The 19,866-nt window shown below is 46.5% G+C and overlaps 1 protein-coding gene across 2 annotated transcripts in view; it reads right to left on the bottom strand.

Moving 5' to 3' along the window:
- Positions 1-4,617: 4,617 nt before the first annotated feature.
- Positions 4,618-19,866, bottom strand: part of LOC135908293 (uncharacterized) — a 33,597-nt gene continuing 18,348 nt past the window's right edge. The window contains exons 8-10 of one of the 2 annotated variants that reach the window (XM_065440046.2): positions 6,662-6,875; positions 5,637-5,912; positions 4,618-5,081 (exon numbers count right to left, since the gene is read on the bottom strand). In XM_065440046.2, coding sequence (XP_065296118.1) covers positions 4,848-5,081; positions 5,637-5,912; positions 6,662-6,875 — 724 coding nt within the window. In that variant the 3' untranslated portion in view covers positions 4,618-4,847. The remainder of the gene's footprint in view (positions 5,082-5,636; positions 5,913-6,661; positions 6,876-19,866) is intronic. The other variant, XM_065440047.2, reaches the window with a different exon arrangement.

Genomic DNA, 19,866 nt, shown 5'->3' on the forward strand with positions numbered 1-19,866 from the left:
CATTTTATCGCAATAGCGATTATACGGATCCTCGATGCGCATGCATACCCGCGTTGCCGCTGGCGGTGGGTGCGGTGGCGTTATCTGCAACGAAATTGCGGACGAAACTGCTCGATTTGCGCGCGGATTTTTATCGATCCTGCCTCCAAGGATAGACTCTGCAAGAAAACTTCGTACATTTGGAAGCCAGCGCGCACCACGTAACTTCAATGCGCTACGCTTCAGACATACCAAACTTCATTCCTGGAACCCTACGTTCACTATTCCACTACCATCAGCACTTTACCAGAGAGGCTCGACCATGTTAAAAAACTATAGTAGTGCTTGGCGTTCCTCAATTGCGGTCGGAATAGTAGCAGCCGAAACCGCAGCCCGAGACCACTGCGGTGAAGAGGAAACTACTGGTCACATTTTGCGCCCAATGACTGTAGTTTTGCGTGTGGATACGATGGCTAAACGCTACTTTTAACAAAGTGTATTGCGGAATAGATAATTATTCAATATCGTAAGTGAGTTATCATGGCATTAATAGAACATGGGAAACCTTAGTGCGTTTTTTCGCGATCCACCGGTCTCTGCGAACGCCTATGCAGTGCTTCCGCGGAATAGATAATTATTCAATATCGTAAGTGAGTTATCATGGCATTAATAGAACATGGGAAACCTTAGTGCGTTTTTTCGCGATCCACCGGTCTCTGCGAACGCCTATGCAGTGCTTCCTGTTTTCTTATATGACTTGTTGCTTTGTTATATTCCAGTAGTAATTATGCGAACGCTCGACGCACATTCCGCGCCCTTGGCGTCGCCGTCGTAGTGCTGTCCTGCTTGTGGATGCGCAATCGCGGATCGCGCGGGTGGAGGTTTAGAGCACGTTTAGAGGCTCTAGAGAGACGAGGAGTGCGCTTCGCTGCAAAAACGACTCAGAAAAGTAAACATACTCATAGCGCTCCTCGCAGTCGGCTCGCTAACTGGGGCACAGAACTGGTTTTGTGCCTTCCTCTGCTGGCAACCGCATTGTGCTCCCGTACAATGTAAGCGTAGTACCTAGCGGACAGCTTATTCTGGCGAGAGAAAGAGAGAGAGAAGGGAGGAAGGAAAGGCAAGGGAGGTTCGCTCCTTGCTTCTGTTTTCCAGCCTCAGGTTCACCGCACTTCGTCGAGTTTGGTAGCGTACACGTGGGGATGCGGTTTGAGGAGCGGCACTGAAAGTAAATCCAAGCGGGCAGGTGTGTCACGTCGCCAACTATACCGGCTAGCCAGCGCAAATGCAAGTGCTTGCACTTAGGCTAATTCCGGTAGCGTTTGCTAGCAAGTTTAGTTTCTTGGAACAGATGCGTGATGGGGGAAGAGGGGTGGGGGCGGGATCACCATAGCTTCCACTAAGTGCGACTGTTTTGCATTTGGCCAAACGCTGTACTGGCAAAAAGAAAAGTTTTACTTTGCTGTTGTGAATCAGACGTTTGTGCATTTTGTTTCTTCCCGAGCTATATAAACGCTGTTGATAATCAGGGTCAGAAGAATCGGGATTCAAGAGCGATGATGCTGAGCTTCGGCATGGGTTGCCTCCCTAGTTTTTTCTGCATTGCCACAGAAAGTTTTCGGCCAGTGCAGTGTTTCCGCTGATCCGCTTTATATATATATATATATATATATATATATATATATATATATATATATATAATATTATAGCGTCGCGAAAGGAATCCCGAATGCGACATTGTCATTAAGGCAATTCGGGCTTTGAACTCTTGTCTCGACCGCGGACTCTCGTAGCACGAACGAACGACCAATGCAACTGAAATAGTCCAGCCCACTTGGATATAATGTAAGAATGAAGGCATCCCCGCCGCTGTAACATCATTACTAGAGAGTATGACTTACCCTTATGCATAATTACCGTTAATGAAACGCGGAGTTACTGGGCTCATAAACGCGATCATCTGGGTTGGTGGCACCATCTTGTGTCACTAAGCTTAACCAGGAGGACACCTGTAGCTATTATTGCTGTAACTATCCATGTTCTTTATCTGCTGGCATGTATCGACGCAATCTATAACATGCAGTCTCTATCGTTTCATTTGACTTCAATGAGAACACCCATGTAATGGAAACGTTTCAAGCGTTTTTCGAAAAATGCGTTCGAAGCTGTCGATACGCGCTTCTACGTTTACTGTAACTCCCTCTTTTCGTAGAGAGATGCGTATATGGACGCCGAAGGACAAAAGCACGAGGACGAGATAGGAAGGAATGAACAGATGATTACCGGTGAACGTGTATATTCGCGCAGTACTAGGAACGCTGGGCACCTCGAGCTACTGCCGAAAAGAATTACGGCAGAACTCATCTCAAGATGGCTATCGATGGTAGTGCGATATCATTCGAGCAATGTAGTGACACTATTCCTGAGGTTACATTACTTTATCACCTTTAGTAGTCACTTTGAATCCCGTTGCTTCGGCTATATGTGACATACTCCGGTATCGTCCCACTTTGATTTGGCACTCTCTTGACAAGGTTGCCGATGTCATGAAATGGGGCACTGCCGTTACACGAAAGCGCTATCAATTATTTGCATCGAAGGTTGTTTGCTGCTGAGGTTGAGTGTGTAGTTAGAGAAAAGGCTTATTCCGCGCATGAATTCCTTGGAGGTATTCTAATAATTCGCGAGGCCGCTACGCATTCTCAAAGTTACACTGAAAAACGTTATGTAGGAAAGCTGTACCAGCACGGTGTTTGCTTTTGATAACATAGAGGCACAGGACCTGACATTACGGCTCCGTTGACAGTTGGCATGGTTATTCTCGTATTCCCGAAATGGTGAACACATTGTAGTACTATTTACCAAATCTGAAATAGAGGTGGGCAAAACTGCTCAGCGCACCGCAATGAACCAGTTCATTTGACTGTTCATTGGCTCGCACCCCCCTCTCTCTCTCTTTGCCTCGGGTACCTTTCCACGGCGGCCGCATTTCGATGGGGGCGAAATGCGAAAACGCCCGTGTACTCAGATTTAGGTGCACGTTAAAGAACCTCAGATGGTCGAATATTCCGGAGTCCTCAACTACGGCGTGCCTCATAATCAAAGTGGTTTTGGCACGTAAAACCCCATAAATTAATTTTTTTTTCCTTCTAGCGCGCTCTGGCCGAGGCCGCCGCTGGTCGCCATTGGCCTAATAGCATCACGTGGGCCCTCGCGCCTTGAATCAGCGCCACTTTTGCTCGAGAAGCGTCTACGGAGCGACGAGGAACGCATGTTGGCGCCGTTGCTACGCTCGAGCAATATAGGTGGCGCCATGGTCGAGGAGAGAACGTGAAACAGGGGAGAAACGAGGAGGAGTGAAGGCGGAGGAGGAGAGTGTCGCTATTTTACGAAGTTTTGGGGCTTTAACCGAACCGGCTCCCGCTCTCCAAAAGAACCGCCGCTCACATTTACTGAAGCACGGGTTACTCCTGCGCCATGGTTCAAAAGATGCGGCTCGCTCCTGAGCGACGCATCTCTATTCTGAAGTAGTAGTTCAAGTTTATCTCATCCGCGCATAGCCGCAGGGGTGCCTGTTATCTTTTTTTTCTTGTGAGCAAAGCAAACAGTATTAAATGCATAAGCATTTTTATGCCTACCCAAGAAACCAGTCCATTTGTCACCTATGATGAATCTCTATAAAGAAAATAACATGGCAGATCCCACGCACTGTGGGAATCGGTGTTTAGCTAAACCTTGTATGCCAGAATTTACCTTGCGTGCAGTACTGCTGTTTGTCTGCGTAGCCTACAGAACACAGGGAGACGTGCTTGCTCGAGGCGTTCTTATGCGGCATTCTTCATATTTTTCTCAATGTTGGGCATTATCATTGCCTCGCATGACACATCGCGTCGTGGCAGAAGTGGTAAACTTTGACTTATAGGGATGTACTTAATTCAATTATTAATAACTTGTGTAACTACATTGTACAGTATACATACATTCGCAGTACACACCACGTTTCGATGCGTAGTGAAGACGCTCCTGTTCCGCGCGACGCTTCTTGCGGCCCTGGGTGTCCTGAACACCGAGTGCACACTTGGGAGCCATTTTGCTGGCGCGCGTTTACGTGCTCCCTCGGCATACGCGACCAGACGCCAGCTCCAGGCGCTCTCCGTAGGCCAAGGACGATTGTAATCTTTACGCTATCACAGCCCAGCACGCGACCTCCACAGCCAAGCAGCCGCTGTTTTGTCGCATAGGAAAGTAAGCACAGCACGACCCGTACGCACAATCTACGCATTCAGGACCGCTAATGCGCGGTCCGGGATGCGCGGAGGCGAGTGCCGTCTGGTGTTGTTGAAAGCAATCAAGCGGCACGCATGGCAAGACCATCACAGCAGCGCCCGGAAAGTCGGAAAAAGCGGCAAACAAAGCTTCGCTTTTAAAAATCTTGTATTCGGAACAACCATATTGTCTGTGTGCAGTTGCCAAGAGAAGCTGACAGTGCGGGCAACGCTGGTGGTACCATGTCATGTTTACGTCGGCTACAGCTAAGAGAACATATAAATGTTCTCTTTGATAATGAGTTGATGCACACGCATTCTGCCTATCAGCAAGTTCAAAGACGATGATAGGAAAATATCAGCACATGCTGCATTCTATTTCCTTTTCCCCTTCTGTTAGGAGGAGGGCATATTGTTGCTGAAGAACGCGACAAACGATGGCTGGAACAGGGCTGCTGCTTCCAGCAGCTATTCCTGTGTTCTCTTATTTCGTCAACTGCAATGCGATTACCGACAGACTCAAGCTGTTTTCCTTTTACCACTCCGAGCTGATAACCCTGCACGAAGAAACCACCACTGAGCCGACATGCCACCCTTCTTTCTTTACTCGCCCTTTCTCGTTCGGTTCGAGTACAGGCAGAGCTTCGGAGAGCTCATGCGAGAACGGCGCCCACAGCCGAAGGCTCTTGCGAAGTTCGGTGAGCTCTTCGCGATGAGGTTGCAGCGGTAGGGGGCGCTCGAGTCCCCCTTGGCGCACATTCCCGCGCAGGCAGACACGAAGAAGAGCATGTCCTCGCTGATGAACTCCAGCCCGGGAAGTACAAGCGGCTGGCCCACCTGCACAGGAGAAAGCAACATTAAATAAAAATTTTGCAGAAACGATCGATGATGACTTCCAGCAAAGCCGCATTGCGCTGCTGTGCTGGAAAACACGAGGTGCGATCCCAGTACCGGTCACTTATGCTTATTTGTTCATAGCATTATAGGTCGACAACTTCCCCCGCTTTGGCGGTATCTAATAAAAAATTCCAGATGTGCTCAGCACACACGATTGCGCCACAAAATTCAAAAGCAGATACAGGGTGCGGAAATGTTCCTTTAAAATATGAGTGCGCAAGGTCGCCTGTGACGAACACCTGCGCAGCATGTCGAGACATCACAATGTCCATGTGCTATCGTATACTTAGAGAGCGAGCGGTACCGATTTCTGGATAACAAAACGGTATACAAGGAAATAACGGATATAAAGAAACAAGTTTCCCTAAAAATCCTTATAGATGTTCATACTGCAGCACATGATACACTGTAGATAACGAAGTAATTATGGCTCCCTGTTCAACTTTGTTAAAACGAGGTACTCTTTCAATGTTTTTTTTTTCTGGGCCTGCCTACCTCAAGGTGTCGGTCGACGAACGCCGCCACCACTTCGGTGGCCAGAGCCAGGCGAGCCCAGTCGCTGTTGTCCACGTCTTCCCTCGCGATCGCGACTCGAGGATCAAGCGTCTGCAGGCACTCCAGCCACGAGTGGTCCAGCGGCGCTCCGCGGAGAAGAGCTGCGACCAGTTCGATCGCGAACCCACCATAGTTGAGCGACTGGGGCGCGTCGGCGCCGAAACGCGGAGGGAGGAGCCAGGTCAGAGGAACGCGTGCTTTGCCAGCCGCGGTCACCTGCGGGAAGGCGGCGTGGGAAACACGAGACGTGCGTGCTGTCGGCAACAGATCTGTGTGGAATCGTGGCTTGCGTACCGACAGTGCGTGAAGCGGTGTGAAAAAGAACCTCGTCTGCCAGTGAACAACTACTGCGACTGCTACTACTACAGTAGCAACCTGCTATAGGGCTACAGAAAGCACTACTACTACTACTGCTACTACTACTCCTGGAACCATTACTACCACAGTAGCAACCTGCACTGCAACCAATACTCATAACTAGAACCTAAACAACTACAGCTACTACAAGTACTACTACTACCAGAACTACTACTACATAGGAACCTGCACTACTATTACTACAACTAATACTAACTAGACCTTCTACCATAACTACAGCTTCTAGAAGTACTACTACTACGAGAACTACTACTAATGCTACAGTAGCAACCTGGCACTGCTATTACAAATACTGATATAACTAGAACATCTACAACAACAGCTACTACAAGTACTATTACTACGAGAACTATTACTGTACTAGCAACCTGCGCTACAATTACAACTGATACTAACATAACTAGAATTTCTACAACACCAGCTGTTGCTGTTACGATAACTTAATATGCGGTGGCTGAGGAGTTATGAGCGCCCTGGTTTATTGACGGGGCCCTGCCTGGCCATGGACGCTAGAGCGTTGAAGCCTAGCGGCTACTTTTTTTCTTTTAAGAACAAAGGGAGTTACGGGAAAGGCATGCGCAACTTGCCTCCACTTCTGGGTTCCTCGGGGGCGGAGAAGGGTAAAAGGAGCCGGAGTCCCCATAGACCACGCTGAGGAGTTCCTTGCTACGGATTTGAGAGAGCGCAGCCAAGTAGTCGTCCATGAAGGACCGCTGTCCGTAGTCCTCGTTCACTCTCAGGTCGCCGTAGAAGGCGTCCAAGTCTCGCATCGTGGGGAGTGGCATCGTGAATGTGGCCGCTCTGGGTGCATACGTGGATATTGATGAGCGGCTATTGTAAGTTCTGAAGCCCTGTGTTACTATGTTAGCACAGAATACGAGAGTCGGAAAGAAAAATATGCTAAAGAGTAGGCTGCGGACTTCCAGTTGGCCTATTGTTTTAGAAATGACCGCTTTCATACAATTTACGTTTGAGTTATCCTCCCAAAACAGGTAACGAGAAACTAAAAAGGAAAAATAAAAACGAGGACCGCTATGAAAAAGAAATCTATGCCAAAGAAACAAAAAAAAAGAACGTTATACGCTCATGCTGTGTTAATTTCCACGTTCTGTGTCTTCCTTTCGTTAGGTTGCGATCATATCGCATTCAGTGTTACCTTTTTTCTTACGTTTTTGTTCGTTGCATTTTCTGCAGTGTTAATTGTTTCTTAATGGTACGAAATCACCTGTTTCGGCAAGAATAAACCAGTTCTGAGTCAGTGGCATGTTTTATCACCTTTCCTTCTCTTGCGTTTGAGTTCTAAGTTCCCGCTATTAGTTTGAATAGATAAAAATGATACCATACAGAACGGGACTACTATTCGTCAAATTTACTAGTTTTGGGACAGTCTAGTTACGAGGCCTTTTTGGGTGACCTTATACACCATGATATTTTGACCGGCTCGTTTATCAATGCATTAGTACCGCCAGAAAGAATTTGAGTCACGTGAACAGGTCTCTTGCACTGTTAGAGTACTGCGCCCATGCTCGGTAATTGTTCTCAAATGTATTGAAATACCATTTCTTGAACACATGAAAAAATGTTGAAGGACGCTTATGCTTCGCCTTTAAAAGAGTGGAACGCGATGTCATTCAAATATCCCTGACTGCTTCTCCCGCTTCCCGGCGACTTCAGCTTATGTAACCGCAACGTTTACCGGGAAACGCTGCGGGTGAACGCTATGCACGAAGGCGAGCTTTCTGGTTGAAACGTGGACTCTTGCGTGGCTCGGTTTAGGAGGTAGTGCACAAACGCGGCAAAAAATTACATCATTTGTTGGTTTTGGTTATTGTTTCGCACTTTTAATATTTAGGCCAGAGGAGATTTAACGTCAGATACATGCACGGTCGGTGCTTTATTTCATGACATTTGTTTCAGGGCTGTCATTCTCAATATACCGCGGAATGACTTTGTCAAAAATGTAAGAAGGTATAAGCAACCTAAGTGATAGAATGGTGTGGCAATATAGACAATACATGCCAGATGCCTTATAGCAAGGCATGGCATATAGATATATCTATATCTATACGGCAATTTTCACTCACGGGATGCCGATGCCGACGCTGGATTTTCTGCGACAAGGGGCGCATGACGCTGTCGCGTTAAAATGTTTACACCCTTTGAGGTGTATATTTGTTTGCACAACGATATTCGCCGTGTACCTTGTGGACTTCTTTTGTTAACGCTGCGTACAAGGTAGACTATAAAATATTTGACCCCCTTCAAAGTGAATAAGGATGTAAACCGGTCTGCAACCCCCATACTTGCACCTCGAAAGGGTGTAAAGATGGGAGTTATATACAGGCATGGTACACCCTCATTCACCCTTTCAGGGTGTATATTATTTTGCAGTGCACTTCCTACTCACGAACGGCATGCTTGGCAACAGTGCTCCGAACCAATCCTTGCGGGAAAGTAACAAGCGCAAAGTTTTCAAGAAACGAAACGAAAGCGTTGCCGTGCCGATCGCGCGCCAAAATAACTTGCGCCCCAAAGGGTTTATATTTATTTTATCGCGTGTAGAAACACGAGCCAACCCAACAAGACAACGTCAAACAGGACCCAACGTGAAACGTGCCATGTGCTCGCACTGTGGCAGTCGCTTGGTAAAAGGTATATATATATATGTATATATATATATATATATATGTATATATATATATATATATATATATATATATATATATATATATATATATATATATATATATATATACATATATTGCCTTATACCCCCTATGAAAATGGTCATTACCTTTATGTTTCCTTCTTGTGCCCTATGTGACCTTTATGATTCCTTGTCCTTTGTGTGACCTCCGGGACGCCAACTTTGTGTGTACCACATGTTTACTCATCCTAACGTATACCTCGAGGAAGTGACCTTTATTATGCCTCTAGGATGTGTCCTTTATGTTTACGGCAGGATGTTAACTGGGTGTGTACTATGTGTTACCTGAATGTACACTTGAGTGCACATGTAGGTGACATGGAGTGCACATAACAACTGTCTGTACATATAATACAGGCAGATATATCTGTACTTTGTGACAGCCGTTGATACACTCTGCAGAGTCATTGTAAGTACTAAATCTTGACTTATCCTTTCCTTTGCCCCAAGAAAACAACCCTTATTATAATTATTGTAGTATGTGCCCTTTGTGTTTACGGCGGGATGTTACCTAGGTGTGCACTTCAGTGCACACGTAGGTAACATAGAGCATTAATCTATATATGGTGCATGCACTCTTTATATGTTACCTACATGTGCACTTGAGTGCACATGTAGGTACATGTGCACTCATGTGCAGATATACATATGCACATGAGTGCATATGTATATGCACGCGCCATCAACACTACATACGTACATCAAAGCCTCATGCAGCGAATAATCCCTCACGACAAATAACAATTGCGCGGCGGCTGGAGACGCGGTGGCACGACGCGCAGTGTTCGATGGCTTGCGCTACATGAACCGCAATAGAGGCGGACGCCTCCGCGGCCAATCTGCCGCTTTGCTAGTGAGCGTATATGATTATACAACCATTTAAGTAGCTGTTCTCGTCGCTTTCGCGCTAACCACAAGTAAGAGTAACTGCTGTGTCGATATTAGCACGCGTAGAAGAAGGGCAGCGCGGATCCCGTAAATGCTTGCTTGGGCGTACAACTGAATAATTTATAATTGTGAGTTGGCTGAGTATGAAAGTTGTGTGCGGGGTATGGCCGTATTTGATTGCGTCAGCATGCAAGCAGTACGCCTGCTTCGCTTTGGCCGAAGTTCTGCTGCCGCTGCAAGCCAGCCATCGCCAGATTTTGTTGCCTTTATTCCTTACGCTACGGGAAATATGGTTCTACCTATTCAAGATAAGGCCTGACATTCTCAAAAGCACGCCACTGGGCGCCATAAGAAGCGTGTATATGTGTGGCGATTCCGAATTTCTGATCGGTGGGTGTCACAGCTATCGCGGCTGCCCGCACACCGTGCGCCATGGCAAGCAGACGGGCCTGCACATGGTGCGCGCTGATTGGCTCGTGTCCGCCGGCAAAAGTTCGTGCATATAGTTCGTCTAAAATCTCTGTATATACTTTAAAAAACAAGGCAGCGCACCAAGACACATTAAACTCAATAATTTGTGTTTAAATACCAGCCTTCTTTCCAGGTACGATTTTTTTAAATCTCGAAGGCCGTGCTTTTTCAACATGTACGCCCTAAAAGGAAATGCAGATCTCGGAGGCTAAGTTCACTTGTTAACCGCAGTGCGGCGCTGCTGCAGTGTACCGGTTGACGGTGAGCTGGGCCACGTCGTGTTGCTGTGAGTGGTGAGAGTGCTCGTTGCAGTTACACGGTAATTTAATCATATTTTCGAAGTGCCTAAACAAACTGTGATCCGTACCGTGTGCATTAACCACCAAGAAACCTCTGGACTCGTGTAACGCCATTAGTTCGCCTTATGTTTCCTGTGATACGCCAGTGTCTTATGCGTACTACAGCGCCCGTGCGAGCTGCCTTTGTTCTCGCCTGTCCGCGTTCGCTCGTGGAATACCTGATACTGTGGCTTCGAATTATGGTGCGTGGAAGAATTTGTTGAAAGTTGTGCTTTCGTGCGCGGGTGTTCATCGGCAATTCGACAGTGTTCGCGCCGGAAAGAGCGTCGTCGCGTGGTGCCTGCGAGACAAAGGAGCCGTTTGCCGACCACATTGAAGGTAAGCAGGTCTGACGCTTGCGCGCATTCTCGCAGCTTCTGGTTCATGTAGTAAGCTTTGTGGAACGACAACAGAACACGTTCTGAGCGTATGTTGACCATGTTGCTCTGCACATTTAGCAAAGCGTTTCACGAGGGGAGTTTCCGTGAAATGTATTATTTCTTACCGCTTATACTTGCTTTATGGAGTGATGTGCTACCACCGCTGATCGTTTGGACTTAATGGGCAAATATTTACGTAAACGCTGAAAGTTACTGTTTTCTCGGTAGTTTCCCGGCAAGAAATCCTCCCGTATATATGAATTTCCGCAAGTTACGTGTGTAATACATGTCGATGTGTCACGGGCATCGCGAGTTGGCACGCGACTGCGATGTTTGACACTTGAACAGATATTAGCTTGTGTGAAGATTACTTTATTGATAGTGTTCAGTTTGAAGACCAGCTTCGCGAGAACTTGTCTGCATTGTTTGTGTTCGACGAGCTCGCGTATTTGTCTTTTATATTGTAGGGCAAATATAGACTGACATAACAACAGCGAAATTTCTTTTTAATCGAGGGATGTCAATCAGACGCTCGTTTTCATTAATATTTTCATCCGAAGAACAGGATGTCAGTGCCTGCGATTGTTAAAGACAGTGGCTTGTAGCACTGCCTAATAAGGGATGCGATTTTCTTGCGATGCTTTCCGCTCGATGTTTGCCACTCCTATAACCCACCTTCCATGGCTGGCTGTTCTAGTTAATAACGATAGCCGAATGTCGGTCAGATCAATGAGCAAAAGGAGTAGCATCGGAAAAGGGATCGCTACAAAATCGCGGCCTAGGTTTTAGACCCTTCGTAATCGATTGTTCGTTTGATTTACTAGATATTTGAGTTTTGGTGATAATTTCCCAGGTAGTCTGATGTTTGCTGCTGGTTTTATTCCCGCCTGAATTTTACCATATAACAGTGTGACCACTTGAGATATAACTATAAGACATCTGTACAAGCAGGTGCACGAAGATTTGTTGGCCAGTTGCCTACTCCTAAATGTCATGTACTACTTAGCAGCTGCTGCAGAAATGTTTAAAAGAATTTGTGAGCAGTTTAGTACCTGAGTGGACTGGCAGCTCAGTCTGTTTTAAACAACAATTAGTTAAAAGCTTCTGCGTTGCCCTGATGTTTTTATGAGCTGTTTTTGACTGCTCCACGTTTCTTAGCTGTGTGCATACAGGCCAGGCTGTTCTTGCTTGTACGAATATTTTTGAATGAGTGAAAAAGATTGGCTTTTGTTTTGTTTTTCAGGTCCCAAGCACCACATTCCAGAGGTCTGCTGTGAGCAGACGTGGCAAATTGCAGTAACATCCAGATAGTCCAATAAACTGTTCGTAGTTTCAGACAAACCTTTGCAAAATATAGTCAAAACTTTCTTTTAAAAGTGCGAGCACTGATCCAACCTGATCTTTCTATCCAAACATTACATTTTATATTAGTAACAAAGACATAACTAGAACAGCAGCACTGCAGTGAGGAACGTACACATGGCACTCCAAGTGTTATACTGAAATAATCTATGAAGTCTAATTACTTTGTAATGTTAATACAAATTGGCATGAATTTCTGTGCCATAGCAGAGTTCCAATCCGTGCGCTGCATCATGCAGGGAACAGTAACCTTACAATGAAAACCAATGCAAAACTTTTTAACTCAGGAAATGTTTATAAAAATAAAATGTTCACACGGAACTCTTCATCTATGCATGTCTACGTAAAATACAGGATTTCATCACTGCGGCCACATAAAGGATGCATAAAGGTAGGACACACGAAGGAAACATAAAAGCAGTGGCCAAATTTCAACATGGAGGAAACAAAGTACGGTAACATAAGGGATACATAAAGGGAGGACACATGAAGGAAACGTAAAAGCAGTGGCCAAATTTCAACATGGAGGAAACATAAAGTACGGTAACATAAGGGATACATAAAGGGAGGACACACGAAGGAAACATAAAAGCAGTGGCCAAATTTCAACATGGAGGAAACATAAAGGACATTTCCTCATGTGAACTGCGGGAAACATAAAGTAAACATAAAGGGCATAACCATTTTCATAAGGGACTATTCGCTACTATTGTCACGAGTAACCTGCGCCAAAGGTTTACGTCTTCTGCAGCATATCTTTCTATACCCTAGCAACATGGTCTTTCGTCAGTTTATTTAAACGTACTACACTCCATGCACCTTACTGTCGAGAACTCTACATCACGACGAAGGCGTGCAGCAGTCGGGGCAAGCGCAAATAAGGCCAGTTGTTGCTTGTTCTTCGGGGACGCATTACCCGCTTCTTTCTGCTGATTTCCAGCACGCTCGCGTCCCGCACAACATGCACAAATATTCTCAAAGCAATACTTCTTTTTTTCTTTTTTTACCTTTCTACCATTTTGTGCCTGTATATTTTTTTATCCTTATACCGCAATCACACGTGTACTTTTATGGCGCAGACGCCAACCACTTCGTTGAGATGATCGCCGCGGTTTGATTTCCGTATTATTGCGCGTGTTCACAAAAGGGCATCGACCAAGGCGCGCGCGCGAAATTAAAAATAAATATGAAAGAAATGGAGCCAATTATAAGAGTGGTCGCATTGCGTAGTACTGGTGACCGAGAATGCATGCGTGTGCGACACGTTCTATTGCAAGAATTCAGCAAAAGAGGTGGGAAAATTCATACCGTTTAATTACCTGCTTCACGAGAGCTTTCACGAGAGGTTGAACGTTTCGGCCGGTGCACGGCCTTCTTCAGAATGAACGGTTTATTCTGACAAAGGCCGTGCAACGGCCGAAACGTTCAACCATTATAAACGTCATTTTCATAAGTGTGCTCCTTCGTCTCGTCAACTACCTTTGCACCGGGCCTACAGAATCTCTCCTTGCATTAGATGCGTTATATATATATATATATATATATAATGCAAGGAAAGATTCTGTAGAGAATCTGTAGAGAGAGAGAGAGAGAGACGTTCATGGATATTAAGGTAACTTTTTGAGCATAGTGCCTCACAAGTGTGGGTTTTGGCAGCGGCATTTCTCAAAGGCTGTTTCAGAGCAGTCCGGCTGCTTCCCAGGTAATGCAAACTAATTACAACGCATTACTGAGAGCATACGTTTGTTCCTGAAGGGACTTAAAGTGGTGAAGCGGGCTGGTCGGGTGTGGATCTGGCATCCGTGTTTGCAGCCCCGAATTGAAAAAAATAAAATACTTACAGAGAACGAAACGAGCAGACAGCTAGGACGAGCGCAGGGACAACAAGGCCACTTTACCGCGCCCTTAAGATATTTGCCGTAAGAACGTTTATGTCTTACAGTAACTCCGAGTCACTGCCCCAAGTGCACTGGGTCTACGATTGAGAAATGAAATAATTGTGACGTCATGGGATACACTAAAAAACACATTGGACTGTTGTATACCCTTTGCCTGGGCGTATCTCATCATCTATCTTGCTTGTGTTTCATTCCTTGAAAACTCAGCACGCGCAACGTTCCCGTCAAGAATGCCGTAGGTGATAAACGTAAGTGCACGGGGCAAATGTTAAACGTGGACGAGACGAGTGACACGGACAAGCGCGGGACTGCGCCAGTCATTTTCACTCGTCTCGTTCACGTTTAACCTTCGTGATGTGCACTTAGGCTTATGAATCACCAACTTGCCCGATGCGCAATCCTGCCACTAAGTCGCGCTGATAACGTGCATGTCTTTCGTGAGCGTTAAAGGGAAGCTGAAGCGGTTTTCAATTTCCATGAATTGCTGGGATTGGGAAGAACAGACCTAATAATTTACGGTTCCGAAATTTTTTTCTTCGTTTTGTTAATATAAGGGGCGGAAATCGCTTTCTAAATCACCCCCGCGGACACGCCCCCATCGCTTCCCGGAGCGCCGGGTGAGGAGGTTACCAGGGGAGAGAATCGGCGAGAGTGACGTCACTGGCGGGGACCGAGCTGCCGGACCGGCGTGCTGGCATGCGCTGGCATGCCTCTTTCCGTCCTGCGCTTTACTGAACGACGCTACGAGAGATTTGCCGCCGCCGCCGCTCACGTTTGTTTTGCGATTTTCGTAAACTGTTCTTTCCTTCTGTGCTGCGTGAGTGCCTACAGCCAAGGGCGCCCAACATGCCCTCGTTCTGTGCAGCAATCGGCTGCGCGAACACAGGCGGGCGAGACGATGTGGTGTTTCACAGGTTCCCGAAGCACAAGAAGCTTGCAGCGCAGTGCGGTGAGGAGAGATAAGTTCGTGCCGACGAAATCAACTGTGCTGTGCTCGGACCATTTCCGCGATAGCCGGATAGCCTTACGACAAATGCGGAAACGCGTTGTTGCTAGCGTTGCTATACTCCGTTTCATACATCAGGTGCAAAGCTGTGGAGGCTTGAAATACTTCTTGCAGTGGCAGCGTTCACACTTAGAAAAAGTTCGGTGTTTCTTGACCCGATTTTTGAGAAAACTTTTCATATATCAGCTCAGTTCTGAATGAAAAAAAAGAATTTACCCATAGAAACAATCCGTGTACTTATACGGCTGCTAACACGTTCTTTTAAATCAATTTTCTTTTCGGCATTCTTTAATTGCAGCCCGTCGCGGCAGCTTCACGTGCATGCTCGCGCGAGCAAATGCCGCTGGCACGCTGCGAACCATAGACGGAAACGCGCGCAGTAATAAATTTTGGTAACCGGACTTCGTGCGTAGCTTCCACAGCGTTGCACCTGAGGTATAAATTGGAGTATAGGCTTGCCTAGTGACATTCGACGTACGGTTGCAGTTATCATGTTTACCACACGGCGGTGCTAAAACTGCCTAATATCTTTATGTCAACACTAGCATGGAGCGCGCATACCGATTCTTGATCGAGCCACAATCGCAAACTCGTCGAACCATATTCTGAATATTGCACATATAATCCCCCTGACCATCTCGATCTGGATGTGTATGATAAGCAACTTCCATGACTGTACCTCGCAGCACTGCATGTGCGCGCTTTGAAACGCGGCACTTATGTTCGCGATCGTGTATCAACGCTCAGAAAAACACGGAACTTCAGACAAGCAGCGGCAAGGTGCTTGACATCGCGGAATTGTACCCGTGTTTACAATCTAATGAGAAGTTAGTGCTTCGGCATTCTTCCAGCAGCAAGTTCCCAGTGACACTTTAGCGCATTTTTTCTCCCGTCATTGGAACGTGCAGCTACATGAAAAAAAAAGCATACGTAACAGCTAAGATTTCCAGCGCGCGAGAAGGTGTACACATCGCTCTCGCTTTTGGCACACTCAACATCGTCGTTGCCGCCATCGTTTTCCGTATCGGCTGTCGGTTCGAACATGTACGGCAAAAATACAAGCTGTCCGAGACAGCGAGAACGTTCCATAATGCTTACAACTCAGCTATGCAGCCAGAACAGAACAGCGTGCTACGCTCTCAAACGGCGGCGCCGACCGGCGACTGCCGCCACTGACGTCACAGCGGCTTTGACCAATCACGGGCAACAGCGGCGTTCGCGCGATGCCCTGAGGCGCTGGTGCGCGTTTTCATGAAAAAACGGCCGCTTGCGCTTGTTTCCGCCCTTTTTGAACGAGATATTCGTGTTCAGGGGACTCAAAACTGTAGAATGCCGCAGAGAACTCATTTTTTTCGAAAAGTGTTTCAGCTTCCCTTTAACGAATAGCACGCGAGGCAGGTGTTTGTTTTTTGGAGACAAGACAAGCCCGAAAAGGTACAAGAGTGCGCAACTTCACAATGCACCTTGCCGTGAAAACGCTGTCACTTAGAGCAAGTATCTAGCGTTTCTGTACCTGAACACGATAAATCAAAAGATTCATAGTGTCTTCGTTTCTTTTCAGCAAGCACAGTGGTGAGTGCCATTAGGCTTCTTTTCTCCCCTCTTCGTAACATAGTTCCTCAGCATCGCTAGGGTTAGAATTGACCTTGATTACGCTAGGTTAGCCCTTGTGGGTTTGAACGTGTGGGTTAGCTCTCGTAGCTTCCTTCTTCTGACCCGCTATGGCTGCTTGGTGGCAACGGCGTTGCGTTGGTAAGCACGAGGTCGCAGGATCGAATCTCGGATGCAGTGACGGACGCCGGATGCACGACGGCATGCCTCATAATCATATTCTGACGAGTTTGGCACGGCGAACCCCTGAATTTAAGTTTTTCGTTCTTGTGCATCTGGTACTTATGAACCATAGCCTCAGACAAGGATCAAATGCCCCGGATGCACGCACCAGATGACCCTGAAGCGATGTGGTGTCGTTGCCATGCCGCTTCAGCTATGTCACGACGACGCCCCACCTTTTCTTCCATTTGAATCCGCAGTTTCGTCGTTATTACCCTATTGCTCCCCAGAAAAAAAAAGATCAACTGAAGTTCTTGCTTTATTATTTTTAGATGTTCAGGAGAGGGTGAAAGCAGGCCCGAGTTAATGGCCATTTCTCCTTGGGTCTGAGTTATAGGCTTAGCGAAGTGAACATATCACTTTTATCTATCTAAGGTTAGCAGCATTGTGCCTTCAACCATGGAATTTTCCACAAAAAAATCACTAGAAGGAAACACTGCCGCTAGTGTCTAGGGGAGCTGCAAGTAAGTACTTTGGCTCAGCATGCATGGGCATGATGGTCAGCGCAACTACTTGCCTAAACTTCGTCCCTATGCCTTCCAACTGCTTTGCGACTTGGCAAACTGGTCGTTTGCAGCAAAATATAGCGTTATGAACTCTACTACACACAGTGATTATGCACTCACAGGGATTATTATTGCCCGCTGCATTAAAAAAAAACCTAGATTGAGTCGCAATGTAGGCCAGTATAAAGGCAGGTAAAGCGTAGCATCAATAAAACCACAAGAATGTCTGAAGCCACGAGCACGAATATCGGGTAAATCAGTGTACTAACCGTGATCCCCGGGTTAGCTGAACGATCTCCACGCGAGAGTTTCCCGGAATAATTTTGGAGGAAACTAAGCCTACAACAAAACGCCCTCGATGAAGCAATCAGACGTTGAACTGATTCGCTGCATTTGCACGACGTGGCATCCCTGGCGCTGCCGTTGGCATAATCGATCGAAACACCAGTGCATTGAAGGACTGGCACGTGTGCGTGAATAATTACAGAAAACCGCCAATTAACGGCCGGCTTGGTTCAAAAGTAGCTCGGGCGTAAATGTTTTAATTGCAGCCGTTGCCGTGCGAACTATTCAAAGCATAAGGTTTCCTGTTGGCGTCACAGCATTTGAGGTGGTACTCCGAAGCAACTGTCTTTGTCATCTACTTGACATATATTCCTTTAATATGTTTAAATATCTTTTAAAAAACACGCCTGTGTTTCACTTTTTCGTGCCATTGGCCTCCTATTTTGCGGCAACTTTCGTACACCAACCAAGAAAGGGAGATGAAGTAAGCATGCTTATTTCTAGCATAAATTATGTGCACTGCATGCAGGACGAGAGCTTTTACGTGCGACTTCCATCCCTCTGTCGCACCACTCATCAAACAGGGTGTCTTAACTATAATGCACCAAGATTTAAAAACCCTGCAACTGCCGCATAGCTGGACAGAACCAAGGTAATGTTGTTTGCCATCGCTTGCGGATGCTCAGATTATTTTTTTTGTTTATCTCCTACTTACAGAATTATACTTAATAAATTATTCAATACATTTCTAGAATATTAATCAGCTGAAAATTGGAGAGCAACATGAAAAGCTCCCAGCACAGCTTTCTGCTGCTGCACACGTGCTACATAAGTTTTTCCGAACGTGAATGAAGCCCGCGAATACACACAAAGTGCCTCGAAACAACATGCAAGCAATGATCCCAGTATCTCCAAGCAACGGCAAACAACATTACCTTGGTTCTGTCCAGCTAAGTGTCTTTTATACAATTTTAAATCTTGGATCATGATAGTTGGGGCAACCTGTATAATAGATTTCATAGCCCGCCTAGCTCCTGCTTTTCCTACTAATCTCTTCTTCAAAACTGCCTAACCCCAATCTGCTGTCTAGTCAACACCACTCTATCCGTGTTTAGTTAGCATGAATCGCCTGAACTTAGTTACGACGCGAAAACCTTTGTCGTTTGCTTTTTATTTCCTTCGTTTTTGAGTTTATAAGCTAGCTTTGGCCGGTCGGTGCCTACTTATCGGAAGAAACAACGTTATTGAAGGGAAGAGAACAAGACGACAGACATAAGCTCGGAGTAGCAACCATAATGCTTATCAGTATAGCTAAAGGGCCGCTTATTAACGTGACGAACGCGCAAACTCGCTGCCGTGTAGCCATTCGGGCAGCGATGTGCGCGTGTGTAAAAACTTTCCAGACTTCGACAGCTGCACCATAGTGAAAGGCTAACGCGAACAAAGAATCTGGAACATGCGAGATATGTATCGAATGATTCACTGTTCACACACCCGCCGTGGTTGCTCAGTGGCTATGGCGTTCGGCTGCTGAGCACAAGGTCGCGGGATCGAATCCCGGCCACGGCGGCCGCTTTTCGTTGGGGGCGAAATGCGAAAACGCCTGCGTACTAAGGTTTAGGTGCACGTTAAAGGACCCCTTGTGGTCGAATTTGTCAGAGTCCTCCTCTACGCCGTGCCTCATATTCAGAAAGTCGTTTGGCACGTGAAACCCCATAATTTACCTATATTCACGTGTAACGAAAAAGCAGGCATTTGGGCTAGTTGTTGCACATACATATAGATAGCGCAGATAGCGCAGCTTTTTCGAGCAGGCCGTATGGCACAGGGAGACACATCAGCGTCTGTGTGCTCGTGTGTCTTCTGTCCTACGGTCTGCGCAAAAGGTTGCGCCGTTTCACTTCCATCGTCCACGAGTACGGTGATACCTGCGTGAGTGTGCCTTCTGTATCTATTGCGCGGAAGAAAGTTGGCGTGCGTTGACTGTGAATTGCGAACGTGTCGTGCTCTTGTCCACTTGGTGATGGCCGCATACGAGTAGCGAAAGTAGCCTTTCGCTATACAAATAACCATCGCATGCTTGCTAGGCGGCGCTCATGGGAGTCCTGTTCTAAAGCT

Source organism: Dermacentor albipictus, chromosome 6, assembly GCF_038994185.2.
Source record: "Dermacentor albipictus isolate Rhodes 1998 colony chromosome 6, USDA_Dalb.pri_finalv2, whole genome shotgun sequence".
NCBI lineage: Eukaryota > Metazoa > Arthropoda > Arachnida > Ixodida > Ixodidae > Dermacentor > Dermacentor albipictus.